This window comes from Mytilus trossulus, chromosome 3 (genome assembly GCF_036588685.1).
Source record: "Mytilus trossulus isolate FHL-02 chromosome 3, PNRI_Mtr1.1.1.hap1, whole genome shotgun sequence".
Lineage (NCBI taxonomy): Eukaryota > Metazoa > Mollusca > Bivalvia > Mytilida > Mytilidae > Mytilus > Mytilus trossulus.
The window spans coordinates 78,979,474-79,004,966 of record NC_086375.1 but is presented as its reverse complement, the minus strand read 5'-3'; the positions used below and the strand labels follow the sequence as shown (position 1 = coordinate 79,004,966).

Genomic DNA, 25,493 nt, shown 5'->3' with positions numbered 1-25,493 from the left:
AATTTGCTGTTACAAAATATCAGCAATTATTATAAATTAAGGAATATATCTCCCTCATGCAAAGCTCTAATTCCTTTCACGGATTTGGCTATACTTTTGGACCTTTTGGATTATAGCTCTTCATCTTTTATATAAGATTTGGATTTCAAATATTTTGGCCACGAGCATCACTGAAGAGACATGTATTGTCGAAATGCGCATCTGGTGCAAGAACAGTTGTACCGTTAATTTTATTAGACCGTTGGCTTTCCTGTTTGAATGATTTTACACTAGTCTTTTTTAAGGCCCTTTGTATCTTGCTGTTCAGTGTGAGCCAAGACTATACAGTGAAGGCTGTAATTCATTCACAAGTGTGCTAAAATGCTATCGTCTTCATTGGTGTCATCTTCTTGTGTTTGTGGTGGCATGTTTTCATTTGCAGCACTTGTTTTTGATAGTATATTGTTCAAGATACCTGTTACAAAAAGGACATTAGAACTTGTATGGTTTTCAGTTAACAAACCTTGTTTCCTATTTTGAAATCTGGTTTGTTAAGGAGAATGGTTTAATCGTGAGAGGAAGACGAAATGTAATATCTTCAGTATCCCCCTCGTCTGAAATGTCCTGAAGTTGAAGTCATATAACTTTGCTCATTGCTCAGGGCACAAAAATCGTGCTCGAAACATGAAATCCAGCATTTTAATTTGTTGATTTTCGAGTACGAGTACAAAAAACTGACTCGAAAGATTTATGACAACACGCTACTCCAAAAAATTCGAACAGATCATAGTAAACGATGTTTTAACGCGTTAAAATAATGTATCGTAGCAACCGTTATTGTGTTGAATTTAACGCGTTAATGTGATTTATTATGACGCACTTCAGTATATATATTATGACGCACTTCAGTATATATATTATGACGCACTTGTGGCCAGTGCGACGGATATTTTATCGCGATAAACGTCTATTTTCACCTACGGGATAAATCCCAAACTTGATAATTGCAAAGTTGAACGCGTTGAATATATTGATTTCTTTTCGCGTTAAAATCTGGTTTTAACGCGTTAAAACTGTATTTATCGCGTTAAATGTGATTTTATCGCGTTAAATGTGATTTTATCGCGTTAACTTTATCGGGTTTTTGACATGATCGGCCTCTCATATGCTACCGACTAAAGTAAATACATAAACAGCAAAAACGTTATTTTAGGTAGATGTAAAAGCAAATAAAAAAGCAAGAAACTTTGAGCGTGTAGCATTTTTATAACATATTTGAATTATCAGGTAAAAGGCTAAAAATTGAAAATTGGAGCTTATTCTTTACGTGTAATCTTGTAACCGCAGTTTATTATACTAGTATCTCATAATTCTTAAGAGAATGGCACTTGTTTATTTACACTGTCTGAGGATTGTTTAAGTGCTACTTTCATATAGGTAATATCTATGGTGTTGAGTACACACTTCTTCACTGCACGTGCTGACTACCATTACTTAACACTCAGTCTATAAAGAAATATACTTTATTGCATGTAAACGTATTTATTTGTTATTTTACAGTGAAACATCTGGTGTATTCCTTCAGTTTAACCTTTGACCCGTGTTATAGTATCAACATAATGAGCGTTTTAATTGTATAGCTACAGCTGGGGTGTCCATTTCAATAATAATATGTCAAAGGTTTTATTGATGATTTAACCAGATGTCAAACGCCAGAGTGACCCTCGAGGAGTGACCACTAAACAGTGATTACCAGTTTTCTCCATTGAAGGTTTCGATGACCAGTATTATACTAATGTTACATGTTTTCAGTTATCCACCGAATGTTTGAATTATCATCTCCTATAAACTTCTACTTTTATTTGGATATAATTTCAGTTCTATTTCAATGTTAATGTAAGTATTTATATTGAATTTGTTGTAATTTCTTAATTGTACTATTTTGGAAAGTTTTAATGTAAACTAGTTAGATTAATTTGATTTCAAATTTTAAATAGATAAAGCTGAGAGATGAGAGAGAGAGAATATTTCAAGGCGCATTCATAAAGCATAAGTCCAATTAAAACATAACACTATGGACAAAGATTTAAATGACAAAAAGACAAACATCGATAACAAAACTTTACAAAGTAACCTGCACATTATCATGTATCACAACAACAACAAAAAACTATACATTCATGATAATTCTGTTATATATGAAAACGGACATAAAACCGATAATCATTGTGAAAGCAGAAATTGAACATGTTGAATTATTCAGAAATATCTTCATATATTTTTTACAACAAAAACAACGGTAGTTGTTGTGTAATCTTTAAGTAAGCTTTAATAGAGAAACCAAGGACACGCTTTTCCATTTTTTTAATAATACATGTCAAAGTTTTTGTTAACTTTAAACTTTATGTTACGTAAACCAGTTTAAATTCAATACTGTTATGAGCATATGGCTACATAAAACCATAGATATAATTCTAAAACTGTGGAGGTACTTTTGACATGCTGTAACTATTTCAGACAGCTCACGTGTCCCTTTATTTATTGTTTAGTTGTGGTTTTGTTTAATTTGTTCAGTAATGAAAGACAGACACAAATGTTTGGCATAGTGAACCATATATCTTGTCTTGTTGGTAATTACTTGCATCACCTATTTGATGTAGAACGATATTTAATGAAGTGGGTCATTCAAGAGGTCGATATACGTAATAGAAAACATTTCGGGATGTAAATAAAACTGACAAACATAGATAATTCTTGAAAAAAGGAAACAGGTGCAATACATCTATATTTATGTTTAGTTTTGTCATGATTAAACACAGTTACGATGAAGTTGATCTTGCAATTTTGATTTTGGAAGTTCAAATAAGAAAAAATATATGTATGCATACTAATTCATCACTTGGTTATTTCTTGATGTAAATGTTTTTTGTTTTTTTTTAACAATTTTGATGATTCAATTTAACATTTAATTTTTAAAGTCTTTACCAATTATCTGCACATTTGATAGCTTGGACACCATAACGTAATATATATATACTGAGGGATGGATGTGCTTAATAATAATGTGAAGGTGTGTGCGAATGAATTGTTCCCCAGAGGCAAAAGAAGAAATAGCCTTTGTCAATGAGCAAAATGCATATGCCGTATTGCATATTCTTCGGCATGAATTTGTTGTTATTTTAGGTCATATTTTAATATTTAAAATGTTTAACATCACCATGATCACGTTTTATTTATATTATAGACTTAGACATAATAAATAAGTTTGGAAATAAACACACCACTGAGGCATAGGGATATCTCCATCAACAGAAGCACGGTAAGGATAGAATGTTTTAAAAATATGTAAGTCTCGGTTAAAGCATAATGGTTCAGCATTGATATAATAAAAAGTATTGATATTTATGGACAGAGAAACGAACATCGATTCTATATGAAATTGAGAATGGAAATGGGGAATCATCCGTGTCGAAGAGACAAAAACCCGACCAAAAAACAGAAAACACCCGGAGGCGTGCTTCAGCTGGCCCCTAAACCAAAATATGTGTTCTAGTTTCAGTTATAATGGACGTTGTACTAAACTTAGAAATATACAAATGAACTAAAATTAAAAATTATACGAGACTAACAAAGGCCCGATGCTCCTGACTTGGAATAGGCGCAAACATGGAGCGTAGCGAAAATGTACTCTGCGACAATTTAAATATAAATTAACCATATATTCAATCTTATTAACAATGCTATTCTGCATTTGCTGTATTTCTGTTCTGTCTATGTTTTGCAGGGAGTTTAAGAAAGAAAAATAAAATGGCACTTGTTCAAGAATCGCTTGGCTTTTCTGTGGCTGATTATGTCATCTTTTCCTTGACGATAGCCATCTCAATTGGAATCGGAATATACCATGCCTTCACCGGCGGAAAACAAAGAACAGCTTCCGAGTATTTAGTAGGAAATAGAAAAATGAGTATACTTCCGGTTACTCTTTCCCTGATTGTTTCGTTTGAATCTTCTATTATGATGTTAGCATATCCGGCAGAAGTATATACATATGGTATCATGTTTTTACTAACTAGTCTTGGCTTTATGTTTGCAACATTATTAGCTACTAGAATAGTAGTACCATTAATTCATCCTCTGAAAATAACCAGTGTGTATGAGGTAAGTGAAAGCTAAATTATTACTTTATCAGATGTTACTCGCAATACGTACAACCCAAGGGATAGGGTAATCTTTTCATGCTATTTTATGCTCTATGCCCACATTCCGTGGGCTAATTTACTATTTTTTTGCGGTATCCCAAGATTTCAGTATCGGAATCAAACCACCGTCTTGACATTAAAGATGGAACCACAGTTCTAAGATTACAGTAATGACAGTTAAGAATGATGTTACACTGTATTTCAGCAAAATGAAAGAGTTATCATGGTTAATATCAATTCTTTACATCACACAATACATAGCAAAATATCAGTTAAACAGCAATCATTGTAAGGATGTTGCTTAATATCTGTCCACTGAGCCTTGTCAGTATTCAAAACAAACGGGAGAAAAAAACCACCACCATTTCTCCATGTAATATACATCTTTTCCATCATTACTATAATATTCCGCTACAGCATCTTTTTATCCTAAAAGCATAACAAATCAGCAAGCTTTCCAATAAAAAAAATATTTAGGAAGAGGGTACGCGATTGTATATTTGCATGTATATGATTGAATTGATGGAATAACAACAAAGCTTTTTCTCAAGTTTATAAGTTTTATTATTTAAAAAGAACCCAAACATATCCACAATACCAATAGCAGTGTGCGTTTCCATTAGCAGTTTAATTGATTTCAATTTGCATAACGTTCAGTTACAAATATTACATCTTGTATAATTATGTAGAAAACAATTTTTAAAAGTTCTTTCACGTACAGCAAACCAATCAGTCTCTATTTGCCGCCATTACTGTCATCCAGTTAATGATTTTTTTTATCGCATGGTCCGCGAAAGTGTAGTACGTCTACAGACAAAGAATTACCTCAAAATATTCAAACCAGATTTCAGTAAAATTATTATCAGTACTATTCCAATACAATACAATACAGTAAACATATATGCATCTATGATCCACTCATAATTATAATATGATAACAAAGTAAACCAATGTATACGATATAAATAGGAGATTGGTTTTTTTTTTATATCTTCCTTCATCGATGTATTTGGGAAATAAATGTTTCTATGAAATAAATCTCTGTATATAACTATTTCATAATTTTATAATAAACTTTATCCTTTTTTTAAATGTTTTCTCCATATGCACGTTTATAAAACCTGCAAAAAGTAAAATAATAAGGAACTTTGGGGTGGTAAAATCGAAAGCTAAAGCACATTAAACTGTCATATCATGCACTGGATTGGTACAGCATTTTCTTATGTAGAAAAGGTTCGATGTGCCTTTTGAAAGGTAAGGACATTTCCGTATCCAACATGCCAACTTTTTCTAGGTGTAGCCTTAGTATTCTTTCCTTCTTATGTATAATGCATATGCCACTTGACTTATAGTTGCCATCAATCATTCCTATCAGTTAAAAAAACTTGATATTTGCATGTAATATTAATGTTAGCTTGCATCCAGATCTATGTTTTTGTCAAAATTCCTATGTACTAAACAAAAAATCTATCCGTGGAATATTAATATAGATTCTTATTCATAAAAAAAGTTAACCCATATTGTTTTAATTTTTCAGTATTTGGAACTCCGTTATAAAAGTAAAGGAGTGCGGCTGTTAGGAACAGTCCTAGGAACACTTTATTCAGTATGTTAATCTTATGAAATCTCGTAAATACACTTGGTTCAGTATACGTACATTCAATCTTATAGGAACATTTTATTAGAATCTGTTGTTTTTATGAATTGAAACCGTTTCAATGTAAGGATTCTACTTTCTGTTGTTTATGTTTTCTTTCAAGAAACGTTGAGTAGGTAAAATAGTATTTCATCAGAAAGTTTAACTTACTTGTTATTTAGATCGTTTCATTCGTGTTACTATGAACATTCAAGGAATTATACTTTTGACGTTGTTTTATAAAATTATCACGTTCATATCAAGACTTAATTATTTTAACATAAGACTAATTATAAAAGGAGTGTGGCTCGATTGCCAATGAGACAACTTTACATCAAAGTTCAAATGAAGTTTTCAAAAGCTGGTTTAGGCAGCCGACTGATGGCTGTATAACCAGTCAAGGTCGTTAAAAACTTCCATCTTCATAGACAACCACACGACAGTAAGCAATGCGAGAAACCAATACCACTTAGTTGGCCATCGAAGGCCGCGACATGAAAACTATGAAATAGTTCAGGCGAGAAAAGAAGAAAACTTCCTAATTCATATAATTTTCTTTTACGAAAACAAATATGACAGACATGAACCAACGACAACCCCTGAACTACAGGTTCCCGATTTGGGACATGCTCGTAAAGAATATGACGGGATTAAATATGTTTGTGAGCGTGCAATCCTACCTATAAACTGACAGGGACAGTGGCGTTACAACACAACATAAGTACTAACTAGGAAAAGTAGATGTAACATATGTTTCACACTAACGAGTCTGCTTATCACAAGCAAAAGAGTCTTGCATTCAAAATTTTAAGACTGGTATGTTAAACGAGTTTATATAAACATTGAAGCATTAAGAATATTTTTGAAGCTAGCTTCTCCCTTTGTCATTTTAGATCTTGCTACAAATGTTTTGAATATTAAAAAAAACCTACTATAGATAGCAATGTCGTTGATGTATAAATGTATACCAGTATTTAATTGATAAGTTATGACTACTTGGGTGCTGCGCTTGCGATTTATATATCAAAATAGTATTATTTACATTACAGTTGATTTATATGGGATTTGTTTTGTATGGACCAAGTTTAGCTATCGAAGCAGGTATGTTATAACTGATACAGAAATTTGATCTGAATAACAATATTTGATAACTGTCAAACAATATCTATATAAATGAACTACAGAATTTCAATATTTAATAAAAGTTGTAACAGATAAAATTATATTAAGGTCAGACTAGAACTGCAATACAACCCCTCCCCCCTTCCATCAAAAAGAAAAACCACCCTGACAATAAACAAAATGAGAAGACAAACAGACTTAACAGCATTATTTAAATGAAAATCTCTCTCAGAAATTTATAAATTACCTGATATTTTCCCCAAAAAATCAACAAACACAAAAAAACAGGAATATTAAGAAAGATAGAAAGACTCCATGACATTGCTTAGATAAAATTCTTTGAAAGGATAGAATCGATTAAAAACTCATAAGTTAAATTCATTACAATGTTCCTTGTTTACCAGCCTAGATAAATGTCATGTATGTATTTCTTCCTTTATCATGTTCATGTTTTATTTATTTTTCAACTGACTAAATATCGGTTGAACAAACTCTTTCGACAGTTCAATATGCCCAAGTCGCATGCAAAATCATTACAAATCCCAAAAGAACGTTCATATACTACCCATTTCTAAAGGTGTTAAGTATGAAAATGAAAACCCATATTACACCGGCATAATTAAACACTAGTAATGTGAGTAAGTTTGCGTAAAGTAGAGCATTACTCATTTTCTCTATTTCCTTTGTAGTGACAGATTTTCCATTCTGGGCATCCGTTTTGTGTATTTCAGCCGCATCAGTTGTATATACTGCAATTGTAAGTTGTAAGAATCGTAATTTAAAATAATATAGAGTAGAACTAATGAAATTTTAATGAATCATTTAATGGATTGTAATATATATAGTAGAGTGTTTATGTGTGTATAGTTTCGACATTTGCATGCCGTTTTTCATGTTTTTGAGTTATGCGCCTTCATAGCTGAAAAAAGAAGAAATTGTCTTTTTCGTTCTCTTACTTTATTTTGCCTCAATCAAATTTTATGAAACTTATACACTGCTCATTTCCACAAAACACAGCTCAAGTTCGATTTCGGGCGGCGTCACTTTCACTTTATATGTCTCTAGTTGTGTCCCTTTATAATGCTATAAGCAAGCTGGGACATCATCTGTGTTCACTGGACACATTCTCCATTTATTTTATCATACATCTCAGATTACCTTTATTTTTAAAAGAAATAGTTAGGAATCTGATGTTTAAATGTTAAAAAAGCATTAATTCTAGCTGACACACTCGACATCAGTTCGGCATCGTGTATACAATTTTCACGTTTTCACCCGGACATAAATATTCAGAATTTAATAATCAAACTGAAATATAACCTATCGCATTTTAGTGTTATGCTTTACCCAGCTTTTACGTGAGAGTTACTTTATTATGCATCTTATAGCTTCAAACACTCTATTTTCGTTAAAGGGTGGAATCAAGGCAGTTATATGGACAGATGTATTCCAATGTTTGATTATGTTTACTGGTGTTTTTGCTGTAATTATTAAGGTGAGTGTAAGCAAAAGTGAATCACTATCTATGATATAACACACAACATTTCACCAGATGTGATGAATTTTACTAAAACCAATACATATTGAATACTAGAATATAACTTTTGTATTTCATAACCTTTATCGTATGTAAAAGACACTGATCTTGTTTTATAGTGTTGGTGAACAGCTGTATAATTGATCACACGTCTCTTGTATTCATCCTCACAAATTCAACACAGTACAAAACATACAATTATAAATATAAAATATAATAAAAAAAATGTATTTGTCCATTTAAAGAAAAATGTAGGGGTTAGTATGGATGATAGCTTTGAAGTCTTTTAAACAATATAAACGTAATGCATCCCATACAATTTCGAAATGACCAGTCAGAACAAATGAGGATTATGATTTGTTTCTGTACACTTAGTACAGATATAGCTCAACATTCATTTAGAACATGAATAAACTTAAATTTAGCGCTTAGTCATAATATAATTAAATTAATAACAGTGTGGTCGACGGTAAAACGTTTGTTAGTAATTATACTGAAAAATTCACCTATAACTTGTTTGTCGTTGGCGATGATTTTATGCTTACTCAGTCTATCAGAGGCCTTCAAGTGGGGATTTAAATAATCACTTGTTAACACATTCTGAAACATAAAATGAAACTTTCTTTTCACAAATCATTTAAGGAATTTGTTTTAAATAATTTTTTTACCATCACTTACTACAGTTTCACTTTTAAGAATGATAATGTTCAGAAATGATATCAATAAATAATGATAAAAAAAGTTAATTCATTGTAAAAAAAACCAAACTTTTAAATAATGGGGACCCGCGTTATTTCACAAAATATCTTGTTGATTAAGAGAACAAAATCATTTAAGATTGACCTTCTATTTATTCAATGCTAACCATGTGGGCTTTGTTTGTGAAGAGTTCCAGATGACAAAAAAAAATCATTTTTTTGTTGTTGTTATAAACCATAAATCGATCCGTTCATTCAGATAATTGTCAATTTGCCTTGGCTCTTAAGTCCAACAATTTGGACAGGAGGAACAAATGCGTCCTGTATGATTTTGTAAATAAATGCATCTTTTAAAAAAAGTCGAAAACAAAATTGTCTGTCTAATGGAAAGGTCGAGGCCAAAAAAAGATGAACGTTGCATTATAGAAACATAGAAGCTGGTTGCAAAAGTTGACGACAAGATCTATTTAAAACTTGAGTATGGCCTTAAACTATTAACCTGAAATAAATATTTTCATAGCAATTCCCTTGATACGAATACATGTTGTCTTGGGCTTGTTTTGCTCTTTGGTTGGGTTGTTGTCTCTATGACAATTCAATTCTCATTCTTATCATAGATATAACTGCATGTAAAAAAAAGAATGTGTGGTGTGATGGACAATCATACAAATTCTTTCCAGGGACCAACAGGCGTTAGCAAACTATAGGCCCCCGTATGGCCTTCAACCATTAGCAAAATACACACTTTATAGAATGAAAGCTCCAAGAGGTCTTGGCATGTAAAAACAAACATGAAAGTTGAGCGAGAGAAAAACAATAAGGATACCGCATACAAATTGGAAAATGGTCCGCAATATTACTTTAGTCAACTCACTAAGTTGAAATGAAAGACCTGGCGAATTTTAGCCTTTTCAATTGATTTGATGTATGTTTAAAAAATCATGGTTTGTTTAGACATTTAATTCAAGTCTTGGTTTAAATTATTTGCAAGTAAGTTTTAAAGTATTCAAAACAAATAATCACTCACAGAAAGACGTCCAATCCATCAACAAAAGAAAGAAAAAAATGAATAGACGACCTATACCGCACAGAATATCATGTATGTGTTCGGGCCGTATGAGTATTTGGATCATACACGTATGGTCCGGAACATATTTTATTTGCGATCACAAAATGCACGAAATCGTCCATTTCTATGTAAATTGGGTCGATTTGAATATAAATAAGATGAATGCGTTTCTGTTGCCAAGTGCTTTTCACAAAGTAGTAGCAGTATAGCAGAACAGTTTTACCAATACAATACCGTAAATGCATGCACATTTTACAAGGTTTAATCCAAATAGCGGCTTTCTTACTATCCAATAACTTTCAAGTACGAAAAAGACAGGGCAGAAGTATATTTTGTCTATATGTTATGTATTTGCACAACTTTTGAAAGTGGATTATGCATTCGTTCTAAAATAAATGTTTTGACCAGATAAAAAAGTTAAAAGATGACATTATTCGACAATCGCAATTGTTAAATAGCTTTGACGTCCGAAAAAGATCATCAATCAACACATGCATTGCAATTTTTAAAGCCAGTAAGTCATTCTTTTTTCAAAATACAAATTCCTGATAAGTATTTCGAATTATTTTATTTAGGCGTTGAGAACCTTTGATGACCCCACAGTTTAAATGTCTATACTAAGGACGTCGTGAGCTATGGGCGTTATAGACGAACGTTCACCTAATCTGTCCCAGTCAATGGGAAATTAAAGTGCGCCAATCAATGTCCACAGCCACACTGTTATGAATTCGATTTTATATACTTCATTTATACAAATGATGCACATATCATATATTGCCAAGTGAAATAATCGGTAAAATGTATTTTCCAGGGAACTATTGACTCCGGTGGTCCAAGGGAAGTAGTAGATATTGCAGTATCCAGTGGTCGCTTAAATTTATTCAAGTGAGTTATACGAGTTTCCCTGACTTAATTTGACCTCTGTTCTAACACATATGTTGTATTTATTTAGGCCAGACAAATAGAACCCAACGTTTCACAAAATTAATTGTTTTGTGAACAGTTCATGAAAATCAAAGTTATTACACAACCATACTATTCCAGGCATAGATTACATTAGCCGTATTTTGCACAATCTTTTGGAGTTTTGGGTTCTCAATGCTCTGCAACTTTGTACTTGTTTCGCTCTATAACTATTTTGATCTGAGCGTCACTGATGAGTCTTATGTAGACGAAACGCGCGTCTGTCGTATTAAATTAAAATATCATTGATAACTATTTGGAATGTTTGTTCGTAGAAGGGAATACCAAGTACTAAACATTTGCAGTTCCCTTTGTACTACATCAGAATTAATGTCTCGATGCTTGAGGCAGTTAAAACCTCGTACAAACATTGAAGTTCTTATCAAATCAAACCAAATGACCAAACAGAAAATCCAAAGCCCGGACAAGGATCTGGCTACGATGCCATACAGGTAAAATTATTCTATATTCTATCATCTGAGTTTTTTCAACTGCAATATGATCATTATCATTTTGTTTGACTGGTTACTTAATTAACCAAATTCATAAACTTACCAGCAGCCCTGTACAAAGCATGTGCATGCACGATACTGGTATTCGTTTACATGTTTTCATAGAGCAAGCAATGTAAACTCGACTTTTTAATTGTAGTTTCACTGTTGGTGATTGCATAGACAAGCTTCTCAGTAAATGTTTGTTGTTACTTTTCTATTGCTAGCTTTGATCCAGATCCTACAGTTCGACATACCTTCTGGGGATTAGTTATCGGGTCTATAATTCGATTGATTGACATGACCTTCAGACAAGCTACAGTTCAGAGAATCTGTGCTGTTGAAAAACAAAGCGACGCAAATAAGTAAGTGAAATCCTTTATAAATGCAATTTTTTATGGCATCACTTCATTAGCACATTTCTAAAATGTTTACAATTTAGAATTACAAAACTATATCTCAAGAAAAATTGTAAATATCATGTTGCGTTTGACCTTTCATGGTGTGAATGTTTCTTTCTTTTATCACATTTATTAAAAGTTTGCAAGTACCATATAGTATTTACCATGACGGCTGATTTCAGTAATACGATACATATTTGGTATGTATTTGAATACATAAAAATGTCAAATTAATCTAAAATGGTCAACAACTGTTATAACATTCTGCTGAAATGATAAAGAAATTCCTATAACAAAAGTCACAAACACCTTGGAGTAACGTTTTTTTCTGATGCTCGGTGGAAAATGTTAAATACCACAAAAAAAATGTACACAAGCACTATCTATATGGACCGAGGAAACTAAATAGGATTCTTACACAATTCAGATGCTACTCATATTTCTTGAACTATGACTTGTTTAGAGTCAGTATACGTACTGACTCATGCTTTTGTGGATGCAACATTGAGACTGTGCACCATTTCTTTTTCGACTGTTCTTTATATACACATCAGATAGAAATTCTGATGAACAATCTGAGATGGCTTTCTGATGACCTTCAACTTAATGTTAAGTTTCTAACATCTGGTAATCTCGTATGAACAAAATTTGAATACATTTAAGAATTTATTCGATTTTATTAAAAGGTATGAGATATTTATTTTTTTATGTAGAAAAAGTATATTTGCGGAACATCCACGTCATCATCATCATCATTATCATTTTTTACGTTATTTCTGTTTCATCTTTTTCAATTGATAGGCTCGTAAAGTATTGTATGTTTTAAATTATTGCATGCTCATATTAATATTGTATTGTAATTTATTGTTACTCGGTGCGGATTTCATAAGTATGGCCTACTTGTGTCCAATCCATCTTGCTTTCAGTAAATAAAATATGTTTAAACTAAAACTACAACTGTCATACAGTGTCTTGTGATTGTTGCACTACGTGAATAAATCCAAGATGTCATTTATCGTCGTCTTAGCTATTATTATTTTATTGTTACGGTACATTGTTAAAAATGATAAGAAAAAAAAAAAGTGATTTCTTACATTGACTAATCCATAGATCGATATAACAAATAATTGTGACAAGTTTCTTAAAAAAAAACACCTAAAAAGAATAGCCATTTGACCTGGCAACAAATTATTAACAGTCTTGTGGTTATTAAATTCCTCGAAAAATAGCGTACAAATATTGATCATATAATTATTATTTTGCAGGATGCTTTACATTGCTGGTCCTGCATTCCTGATAACACTGTCCCTTGCATGTAATGAAGGACTGGTAGCTTTTGCATATTTCACAACTAAAGGTTGTGACCCGATAGCTAGTAAGGCTATCAGAAAGCCTGATCAGGTATGAAAATACTTTAATACGCATAGTTAATCAATGGCGACTAAGGAATATATAAATATAGCTACTTCAAGTATTCATCCGACTCGCAGTAAAACTGTTACCAAAAAAAGGGTGTTGTTTCGGGATTATTGTTCGGGATGTAGATAAACGCAATAACGTCCGGTCAGATTTTACTGAGGATTTATTGGAATGCATCGTGGAGAGAAAGTGTCCTGCTTTCTGCACAATAGGAGCAACAACTCTTTGAGGGGTCCGTAGGTGGATTGTTGCAAGGCTTAATTTCTTATGCTATCCATTTAGCCTAATATTCCAGTGGCAGTCCCAACTTCTTCTGTTTATACAAGTCGACCACTTTTTATTTATTGACAATTTTTACTCGTCCTGAACATGCATGGAAAATTGGCCCTTGATCGTTAAGCAAAAATCAATCACTCAAAATACAAATTGAAGACAATCATTATCATGTTTATAGAAGAAAGTTCACTCGTCTGAATATTAATGCTAGTAATGATAAATATTTGTTTTTACCTTGATGGTTTTCTATGGGTATCAGCTTATACATAGACTTCTTCCCTCTGACAGTCAAACCGGTACCATATTGGCGTCTGTTTTGCTTTGTTGGTATAACTCCAAGCCAAGTTTAGTTGTAACGAGGATGCTTGATTCAATGCCTTGGAAGTGATCCATGTACTACTGATCATAGATACCAGGATTGAAAGTTTGTATTTGTACCAGACGCGTGAAGACCTTGTAATGAAACTGTGATATTGCATAAAAATGCCCCCAAAAAAGATAGAGGGTGGTAAAGTGTTATTTTCGTGCAACGTGATCGCCTTTTTTTGTTTCACTTTCAACATGTTTTTACTTTTTTGTTTGACGTCAAATCGTACAAGACGGGTGCCTCGTTTAACGGGTTCTGCTTATTTAATTTTACGTTAATCGTGATTTTCAAAGTCTTATTTTGCGTGCTCGGTATTTTTCAAATAAAATTCAAACACTTGGCAGGGATCATCACGAAATTCTTTTTTAAAAGCCGTTAACCAATTATATCATAAATGTGTATACTAAATCGGGAATATCAAGTAAAACAAAGAGTCAGTAATATATACAAGCAGACAAAAGGTTCGCATTAAAGTATTTTATTTTTCGGGCAACGTTCATTACAGAAATTATTTCACGTTCAACGTGAAATTATGTCTTCCAAAAAAAAACCACACAACACTACATTTCAATATAGCCTTACTTGGTAAAGGCAAAATATGGTGTTAAATATCAAAGGTTTTTTGCCAATAAACCTACCACTTTGCCTTTCTTTTTCAATGCATCATTCCCATACCTTTATAACATACCACCTTTCTTCTTCTAGTGTGAAAATCAAAACTTTCAAGCCAATCGTACTTTTCGTTCGATTTTGAATAGCATATCAATTAATTGTATGGTAAATTTCTAAACGTCCTTAGTATACATAAAATATTCACAACTAGAAGTTTGAAAATACAAAAAAATCTCAGCAATGTAACCTCTAATCATTCGAACTAATAACTTTTAAATCTGAAATAATATTAACAGCAATTCACTAACAATGACCAGCAAGTCGAGATTTCGGTAGAACGTTTTACGGTGATCGTGTTAACAAGTACACAATCCTTTATTAATCTTCAACTTTGTTAGGAAAAAACAACAAGTGGTCAGGTTAAGTCTGGATGGTAAGGTATTCGAATTATGGACTGTTTCTAATCATTAAATAACTTTAAAATTAACATGCTATTACTTTAATATTTTCATTGAACTTTCAGTGATCTGAATTATGTTTGTTCTTTTGTATCACAAAATAGGATAGTTCAACAATGTTTTATAAATGAAAAAAAATGTTGACAAAAATACCATTCTCCAAATTATATTTAAAAAAGGGAAATATCCATTAAACCTAACAAAATTAAACGTTAAGACTATTTCTAACAACGAATCATGCGAACGTAAAATATCTAGAACAGTTTTTAATTGGAACATGTCGTTTCTTAAGAAAATGATGGGTTAAACATGTTTTTTAACTGGCTTAACCTCTCATTTGTATGACAATTGTTTTTAGTTCCGTTATATTCATCAAACCGGGGAGCATCCAAAACAGACAAAATTGTTGACGTGACGATAATTAAAGAGACAGCAGACAAAAAATTATAAACGTTCATCATAAACACAACTAAACTGAAAGTACATATCCATGTTATCCCATAGATTTTACCTGGGCCTTAATGTCAAGTTTTAATGTCCCTCAAGCAGGAAAGGAATAATTATGTTTACGCATGCTACCTTTGTCATATATACAACATGTTGGTTGGTTGTTTTTTTGAAAATAACACATGCAATTGATAGAAATAAGGTAAAATGTTTTTTTTTAAATAATCATTCTTATACAGTTTGATTTTAAGAATAATTCGAATTCTTGATTGTTTTCTAGGTTTTGCCTTACATGGTGTTTCATATATTCAAAGAGACTCCAGGCATGGCCGGTTTGTTCATGGCTGCTGTGTTCAGTGCTTCACTCAGGTACGTTAACCAATATTCATAATAAGCACAGGTGCTGACATTTGATTTTCATGGGGGAAGACGCTAGGAAGAAATCAAAAAGAAAGGCAGGACAGGAGTTTTAAGTAAAAAAAGGCAGGATGAGCAATACACTTTTTCATCCTAGCCACATCAAATAATTAAATGGTATCTCTCTTAAATGAAGTAATACAGTTTAGAATAAAGATTTTCATATTTAGTGCTATCCAATTATATTTCAACTCTATAGCCTACTCAGTATATTGTACAGAAACAAATCAAACACATTTTGGTTCAATCAGAACTCCGTCATTTTCACACCAAAATAATTATATGGTCAGTAACATTCACCAAATTGTTCGGTTCTGCTAATTCCTCTCATTTGTTCTTTTAGTACATTATCGTCACTTCTCAACAGTATGGCGGCAGTGACCGAGGAAGATATTATAAAACAATGTTTTAAGAACATATCAGACTACAAGGCAACAATTGCGGCAAAACTTTCAGGTATTAACTAGTAAATATGACAATTTTCATGTATAGTGCCAACATTAATTTCATACCGCTATTTTATAATGGAGCGTTTGTTACATAAAGCAGTGCTGCACAAATACAAAGAACTTTGCTGTGTATCTCCATCCGTTTTAATTTAGGTTGAAACGGTTCTTTATTGCGTACAAATATATTTTATTCATGTCATTTTGATTGAAATTATACAAAAAAATACAAAGGCAAAACATCTCATTTCCGGGATAACTGAGGTAGGAATGAAAAAAATGTTCTTAGTGAAACAAACTGCAATTTTAAAATGTATTTAAAATTTTAAAAGGAAAACAATTTTAATAGTGTAGGTCACATCTTCGCTAGCCAAGGGTTAATATCCACTCCCGCTCTCTTCACCCTTGGTGGATTGAGCCTACATTTGTGAAAACAATGTTGCGCCATCTGTCGGAAGATTTAAGTCACGCCAATCCCGAATCCATTATTCTTAACCGATGGTAGCACTTGAACTTTTCAATTTGGAGGTAAAAACACGGTAGTGTCTAGATTCTACAAACTTGTTAAAGCCGGAAACGAAAATATACGTCAGCATTCATGCATTTGTGCATGAAACATACACAGGAACTTCTATTAGTTGATAAAAACATTCAAGTTGTCACTAAATATAGTCTTATGTTTAGGGATGTAAAGATTTGTTGCACAATAAACACGTGGCAATTGTCTACAAACACTTTCTACATTTACACGTGATCATGTTAAATGCGCTTTTTGATTGGATGCAGCGAGTTTCGACTGCAACCATTAAAAATCCTTATCCTGTGTCTCCTAAATTTTATCTCAATCCGCAAAGGTTGAAGAGAGCGGGAGTGGATCGTAACCCTTGGCTAGCGAAGATGTGTAGGTCAGTGAGAAAAGAACCTTTGTTCCTTTTGAAAAAAAACTAACATGTTTAATCATAATCATGGATTTTCTTGCTGCGTTTAAAATATAAATGGTGGCTATTTCCTGCTTTTTGGCTAGGTTGTTGTCTAAACATTCTCCGTTTCAATTCTCTATTCTGTTTCATAATTTTATATTTGCTGAACATGACATAACAGCGTCATGCTATAATGATATTTTTAAAATATAACACCAGACAGATGTGTCTGTATCTCTGGTATTTATAGAATTGTCACGTTTACCAGTTTTTTGGTTGCTCCTCTAAGTTTGTCAATTTTACTGAACTATAAACATCTTTTTTACAAGTGAGAGGTTTAATTAACTATAAAACTAGATTACACCACCATTCACTTCAGAAAATGCCTTTACCAAGTCTATGAATATGATATTTGTTTTCCTTTTGTTCCGTTGAGTGTTTGATTTTCTCAGTTTTTTGGACTTCCCTCTCCTTTGATTTGCCTTTTGGTTCGATATTTTTGTTAAAACTTTATCAGAATTCTTCAAATTACAAAATAGGACTATTTTAAATCTTTTTCTTTGATTGTCGTTATGATACACGTTAGAATAAAACAAATTTTGTGGAGGATCTGACGTCAAAAATCTAGCTGCGTTACCTATGATTTTATTTGTAGATGCACGTAATTCAGTTGTCAAGTAAAGTGAAACATAGTGCTTCGTTAGATAAAACATCCAAAGGAACATAAATAAAATTGAGAAATGAACACGCTTTTGATTACTTCATCGGTTAAACGATGTTATAGTTAGTCGGTTAATGGATTTGGATCGGCTGTCCAATGTAGAAAATGTATTACTTTTGTGACTTAACATTTTATTTTGATATTAGAAGAAAACAAAATACGTTAATCGATTTTTTTTCAGTGGTATTTTATGGAGTTCTGGCTGTTATCTTTACCATTATGATTGCCAATATTGAAGGAATAATCTCGCAGGTATGTTTCCAGACAATTCCTACAGAAATCCAGTATGCGTTTTTATTCCCCACCTACGATAGTAAAGGGGCATAATGTTTTCTGGTCTTTGCGTCTGTTCGTCCGTCCGTTCGTCCCGCTTCAAGGTTAATGTTTTTGGTCAAGGTAGTTTTTGATGAAGTTGGAAGTCCAATCAACTTGACACTTAGTACACATGTTCCCTATGATATGATCTTTCTCATTTTAATATCAAATAAGAGTTTTGATCCCAATTTTATGGTCCATTGAACATAGAAAATGATATTACAAGTTGCAGGTTAAAGTTGTTGGTCAAGGTAGTTTTTGATGAAGTTGAAGTCCAACCAACTTGACACTTAGTACACATGTTCCCTATGATATGAGCTTTCTCATTTTTATGTCAAATTAGAGTTTTGACCCCAATTTTATGGTCCACTGAACATAGAAAATGATAGTGCAAGTTTTATGTTAAAGTTTTTGGTTAAGGTAGTTTTTGATGAAAATGAAGTCCGAATAATTTGAAACTTAGTACACATGTTCCCTATGATATGATCTTTCTCACTTTAAAGTCAAATTAGAGTTTTGACCCAAATGTTATGGTCCACTGAACATAGAAAATGATAGTGCAAGTTTTAGGTTAAAGTTTTTGGTCAAGGTAGTTTTTGATGAAAATGAAGTCCGATTAATTTGAAACATAGTACACATGTTCCCTATGATATGATCTTTCTCATTTTAATGTCAAAATAGAGTTTTGATCCCAATTTTATGGTGCACTGAACATAGAAAATGATATTACAAGTTGCAGGTCAAAGTTTTTGGTCAAGATAGATTTTGATGAAGTTGAAGTCCAATCAACTTGACACTTAGTACACATGTTCCCTATGATATGAACTTTCTAATTTTATTGCCAAATTATAGTTTTTACCCCAGTTTCATGGTCCACTAAACATAGAAAATGATAGTGCGAGTTTTATGTTAAAGTTTTTGGTTAAGGTAGTTTTTGATGAAAATGAAGTCCGAATAATTTGAAACTTAGTACACATGTTCCCTATGATATGATCTTTCTCACTTTAAAGTCAAATTAGAGTTTTGACCCAAATGTTATGGTCCACTGAACATAGAAAATGATAGTGCAAGTTTTAGGTTAAAGTTTTTGGTCAAGGTAGTTTTTGATGAAAATGAAGTCCGATTAATTTGAAACATAGTACACATGTTCCCTATGATATGATCTTTCTCATTTTAATGTCAAAATAGAGTTTTGATCCCAATTTTATGGTGCACTGAACATAGAAAATGATGGTGCAAGTTTCAGGTCAAAGTTTTTGGTCAAGATAGATTTTGATGAAGTTGAAGTCCAATCAACTTGACACTTAGTACACATGTTCCCTATGATATGAACTTTCTAATTTTATTGCCAAATTATAGTTTTTACCCCAGTTTCATGGTCCACTAAACATAGAAAATGATAGTGCGAGTGTGGCATCCGTGTTCTATGGACACATTCTTGTTTCTTTAAATTTTGAATATGAATAAAGGCAACAAACAGTAGTATTCCAGTGACAAAATTCTTTTGATTAGACAATGAAGCATATAACTGTTTAACCTGTTGGACCAATATAGTGAATTAAAGAACAGTTCTCATGAAACTTAAACTCACACTCATCATACATACCATGATTAAAATCTTATATTTGCATCAGACGCGCGTTTCGTCTACAAAAGACTCATCAGCAACAAATGGAAGTTATAAGCGACCTTGACTGACTAAAACAGTACTCGCACGGTCAGTATACTCATTAGTGACGCTCGAATAAAAAGCGAGTAAAAAAGGCCAAAATAAAGTAGTAGGTTGATGAGCATTAAGGACCAAGTATTTCCAAATACAGCGAAAGTGGTCTAGTCCTTAGGTAGAAAAGCCTTGGTATTTCAAAAATTCTAATACCTTATCAATAAAAATTCATGTCAACACAGAAGTGCTGAAAACTGGGCTGGTTTTATGGAGGAGTACACAAGGAAGTTCCTATTTTCAATCTGTCACGTTTATTGTTGTTCCAACACGGTTTGAGTTAACTCTCTGAGACTTAATGTTTCAAAGGATTTCGTGTTGTGGTTACGCAAGCACTAGTTGCGACTTATTAATATATCATGCTAATATCTATTAATATACAGTTAAGTACCAGTTTTACATCAGCAGTAAGCGGACCAATAACTGGCCTGTTTTTATTGTCAGTGTTTTATCCATGGGCTACTAAAAAGGTAAGTATAAACTCATCAAATTTAAATAGCTTATAGTTTGGTTCACAAGACACACGTGTCGTCTACATAAGCTTCATCAGTGGCACTCAAATCAAAAGTGAAATAACCAAAATACCGAACTCCGAGACGGAAGGTTCCTTATCAAATGGCAAAATAAAAAGCTCAAACGCATATCCCTGACTTGGTACATGCATTTACTTTTGTAGAAAAAGGAGGATTAAAGCTAGTTTTATAGTTAGTTGATCCGTTTTCTTGCGTGACAGTCATATCAAATTCCATTAAACAAAACAAACAGTCAAAACACGTGAAAATGTCAAAAATAGGGGTATAGCAGTCAACATTGTGTTTTAATCTTAATCCTTAAAAAATAACAATATGGAACCAAAGAAACAGAGAAAAAAACATATAAGCAAAAACTAAGGACAAGAATACAAATCTTACCAAAAGAAGCAATGTACCAATTTTAACGAAACGTAATAGGACTTTTAAAAAATTGGAGGAATATAAAAATGTTGGAAATTACGTGTTCATGACTTATCACTTTGATTCTGCTGAAATTTAAAATTTTGCTTTAGAAAAAAACACATCAAGGTGAGTGTTTTGCCCCCAAAAAGCTTTTTAGTTCGATATCGGCATTGTTTGATTTAAAACTAATCCTACATGATATATTTTTTTTTTCTTAACATACCCCTGATAACAGGAGTAATATACAGTTTCACTTCTAAGATCAGATGAACACACGTATGCAAATATTCGTTTATTTTTTTCAGAGTGCTGTTGTAGGCACATGTGTTGGTGCTGCGTTAGTGTTTTGGTTGACTTTAGGCCAAAGTCTGTCTAAAACTCTGAGGAAAACACAACCTCTACCTTTGGGACCAGTCGATCAATGTTTTGCCAATGGAACAAGTAGTTCCATGGTGAACTTTAATATGACTGATATGTTATATTCTTACAATGTAACAGAGTCGCCTGTCAACGTATTAGTCAATGACGAACTGTAAGTATCTTCTCCAGGTTATGCAAGACTTAATATAATACAAAATATGAATTGAAACATATGTAGTGCAAATGTTAATGAGACAGAATTTCTACAGTCAGATTGAATTAAGATCCATCTACTCTTAAACTATCAACAACCGCAGCACACACAGCTTTCAGAAATAACAACGTTCAAAAAAGAAATTCATGAATGATATTACATTTCCGAAATAGAAAGTATCTTCACGCTTTTCTCGTTGAAAGCAATACATTAACAAATTACTTGTCAAGTAGTTCAAATAAAAAAGTCAAAACGTATTCGTTTCGTTGGTAATATACAATCATGCAAATAGTTATTATTTAAAAATATTTAAACATTTATAATACATGTAATACACAGATAGGAACAAAGGTATATATTTCAGAACAATTAAATGTGTCTATTGCTGATGCATCATTCAACAATTATCAAGTAATTTCACAACTTACATAAATTAAGGTAATAGAAGTTTACAGATGATTAAATCTTTTTTATTTATTAGAAGAGGAGACGTTTAAGGTTAAATTTTGGTTACAATCATATGCCATACAACATAGAATACTACATGTAACATAATGTTTGCTAGTCACGTTGGGTAATCTTGAAAATTTAGATCATACATACGAACTATGGTTAATGTAACAGGATCGACGATACTTATCTTCATTAAAGGAGAATGTCATTTACTACTCATAAGAAGTTAAAAACTTCCTTTATATGAATAACATATCTGATATTACGACTAGCATTATGCCATAGGCTTGATAGTATATTATGATGTTTAAAATAAACTCCGGGGTGTTATGTTCATAGGATAAGCATCTATGAAAGGTTAAGGCATTAATTCCGTTCTCTTATCGTTATCAACTTAACTCAATAATGACTTTGATTGCTTGATTTAATGCAATGTGCCACACTTGGAGCAGTAACCCGTTAATATTCTTCAATATCATCCCCGATTTTATGTGTATTCATATTGCTTTAGTTTTAACTTTTATTATATTTAATTGTTTGTATGTATTCGATTTAGCTGATCTGTGTAAGTATTTGTGTTCCTATCCTATAGCCTATTCATGTCTGAATCTACTATTGGTGCAGCAGTAAGACCATATGATAACAGAGTTGATGCTACAAGTTATGATATAACAAAATTAAAATAACAAAATTACCAAACTCCGAAGAAAATGAAACGTAAAGCTCAAACACATACAAGAGACAAATGACCAAGTACAGGCACTTTATCATGTAGAAAATATGTGACGTTATTGCTAGATACACCTCTTACATGTATTACTTAAAGTAAGTTCATATCTATTTTGATTTATATCCATGAATTAGTACAGTAATTTTCATTTCAGGGGAGTATTGGATAGATACTATTCCATCTCTTACCTATGGGTCAGTGCATTAGGTGTCATATTTACTGTTGTGACAGGAATAATTGCAAGCTTAATTGAAGGTAAACCTAAAATCGAAATAATGTAGAAAGTATGTTAAGGCAACCTTTAAATCGAAATTACAGCGTATCGTGCATCTTTAAGACAATGTTAGATGTTGATTCCATATAAGTGTGTCAGATGTAAATCAATATGTACATTTAAACTATTTTAAAGTCTTTGAAACGTCTTTCATATTGAGAAAAAATGTAAATTTACTTTTATTAACTTCCATGCCACTTATATTGTTTTCCTGGTAAATCTTTAGGCAATATATTTAAACAAATTCACATATAAAAAGGATCTATCAAATCGACAACGGTTTGTTTTTGTTCGAATATGATCGTCTAAGAAGGAAGGTTAATAACATTACAAATGAATTATATGCACTGAATAAACCAGATTTGAACTTAAATTCCTTTTGTTCTATATTTTACAAGTTCAATATACAAAACAAGATAGATGGACATATATTTATGAATTTCATTCCTACAGGACCGCTGCAACGCAACAGTTTGTCACACATCCATGTAAAAATGTGATAGCAATGTAAACTGAATTTGTTTTCAATTACATGGTTTAATAATGTTTTTAGGGCTACCAGCCTCAGATTCCATTGATGTCAGATTTGTATTGCCATTTTTTGACCAGCTGTTCCCATTTATTCCTAAACGTATACGGACAAAATTGTACATTGGTGTTCCGTTTGAAAAGGTAAGTTGATTTCAAAGATTGTCAACACAATGACCAAAATTATTTACCAAATATTTTACGTACATATACTCATGATTCTGTAACACAAAATATCCAACACTCATTCTTTTCCATAGAATCTCTAAAAAATAAACTGCTCCTGCTTTAAAAATGTCAAGACATAACAAAAAAAGATAATGAGTAATTTGTTTCGCTATCTTTACCTGCACATCGAAATAAAAAAACATAAGAAAATGAAAAGTTTGCATTTTTACTTGAGATAAGGTCGAAGTTTTTATTTGTGTGTTCGTAGTTTTGATTATCTTATTATGTTGCTCCTACCTAGATAAATATCTAGCCAATATTGAAAAAAAAATATCAGCGAAATTTGTATTCTAATGGTAGTTCATATAGTTGCCGAATTTCAAAATTACTGACAAAAATATTCCGGCCATACAATTATACTGTAATGGTTTAAGCTTATACCGTGCATTATTTTGCAGAGAGAGACTTTACTAGAAAACTATGGAGAAAAGCATCTCGAAACAGATATCAATCTATTACCAAAGACTGATAAAAATGGGTCGTTCACCAATAAAATAAACGAGGGAAAGATCTGAAGACTGTCAACTTACATGATGTGTTCTAGTCCCTTTGTTGCTAAAAGCAATCATGGTAGATATTTCAAACTTTTAAAATCACTTGTCAGAAACATCTTTTTAGGTAGATTTTACAGTTATTTATTTCAGTAATAGGTGACAAATAAAATCAGTTTTATGATTTTTTTTGTAGTTTACATGTGTTTGTATTATTATCTACTTTTATAAAAATACTAATATTTTAGCATAACAGACTAAACTTTATCTTTTGAGAAAAATAAAATACTGTTTGTATGTGTCTCATGATCGAATACTTATTGTTTCTTTTGAATACTTAATGTCCTCATCGTCTATATTGTCAAAGGTCTTATAAATTATAGGGTAAAATCCCAGCCATACAAGTTTTGTGTAATGACATTAAATGTAGTTTAGTCAATGTTAGTTTACAGGGTACATTATTCTTGTAACATAACGATTGTGCGGTCATTTGGCTTAAAACAAACGGTCAGTATGAGCTATTGTCATCACTTTTTAACCAAAGTTTATCTATTGATTGTTTTCAAACAGAGAATCCACTTAGGAACGATTCAAAGCCAAATTTTGTCCTATATCGATAAGAGGTAAAAACCATTTTTATCTTTAATATATTGCAAAATACATTTAAAAAATCTTTAAAACTTAACTTATTTTATATTTGTTATGACTTGATACTTTTGTAAACCTGATTTTTTAAGCAGATTTTAACAAATTTTGAGTTTTTGTTTTAACCTTTTGTAGGGGAAGGGGGTTTGTAGTTGCTGAAATATTCCATTTCAAAATTACTTATCTCACAGAAAAAATTGCAATAAAGTGATTGACGAGAAAAGAAACATAGGGAAAAAAATCTCGACTAATAATTTCGGTGGGATTTCTTAAAATCTGAAGATAATATCCTCGTTCATCAAACTTTATGTTTTAAAACTACATGTATAGCTACATTTTTACATTTTTACACTTTACATTTTTTGAAAATCGACATGTTTGATATTTACAAATTAACATGAACCATCTGTACGCATCATACT

The 25,493-nt window shown here is 32.0% G+C and overlaps 1 protein-coding gene across 1 annotated transcript; it reads left to right on the top strand.

Moving 5' to 3' along the window:
* Positions 1 to 1,524: 1,524 nt before the first annotated feature.
* LOC134712532 (sodium-dependent multivitamin transporter-like) lies at positions 1,525 to 24,496 on the top strand. The gene is made up of 18 exons (XM_063574171.1): positions 1,525 to 1,875; positions 3,224 to 3,298; positions 3,764 to 4,137; positions 5,716 to 5,784; positions 6,864 to 6,915; positions 7,626 to 7,693; positions 8,351 to 8,431; positions 11,052 to 11,125; positions 11,922 to 12,059; positions 13,361 to 13,496; positions 15,955 to 16,043; positions 16,435 to 16,547; positions 18,360 to 18,430; positions 20,597 to 20,683; positions 21,454 to 21,680; positions 23,060 to 23,160; positions 23,733 to 23,851; positions 24,334 to 24,496. Exons 3-18 carry the CDS (start codon positions 3,787 to 3,789, stop codon positions 24,448 to 24,450), a joined length of 1,893 nt encoding a protein of 630 aa, XP_063430241.1. The 5' UTR covers positions 1,525 to 1,875; positions 3,224 to 3,298; positions 3,764 to 3,786; the 3' UTR covers positions 24,451 to 24,496.
* Positions 24,497 to 25,493: the final 997 nt, after the last annotated feature.

What these genes read in the sequence shown, in the direction of transcription:
- LOC134712532 (XM_063574171.1), top strand. Translation starts at nt 3,787, where the DNA reads ATGGCACTTGTTCAAGAATCGCTTGGCTTTTCTGTGGCTGATTATGTC. An exon ending in AAGTTTAGCTATCGAAGCAG is followed by an intron (nt 6,916 to 7,625) that starts GTATGTTATAAC and finishes TTTCCTTTGTAG; the next exon opens with TGACAGATTTTCCATTCTGG. An exon ending in GTATTAGTCAATGACGAACT is followed by an intron (nt 21,681 to 23,059) that starts GTAAGTATCTTC and finishes TTTTCATTTCAG; the next exon opens with GGGAGTATTGGATAGATACT.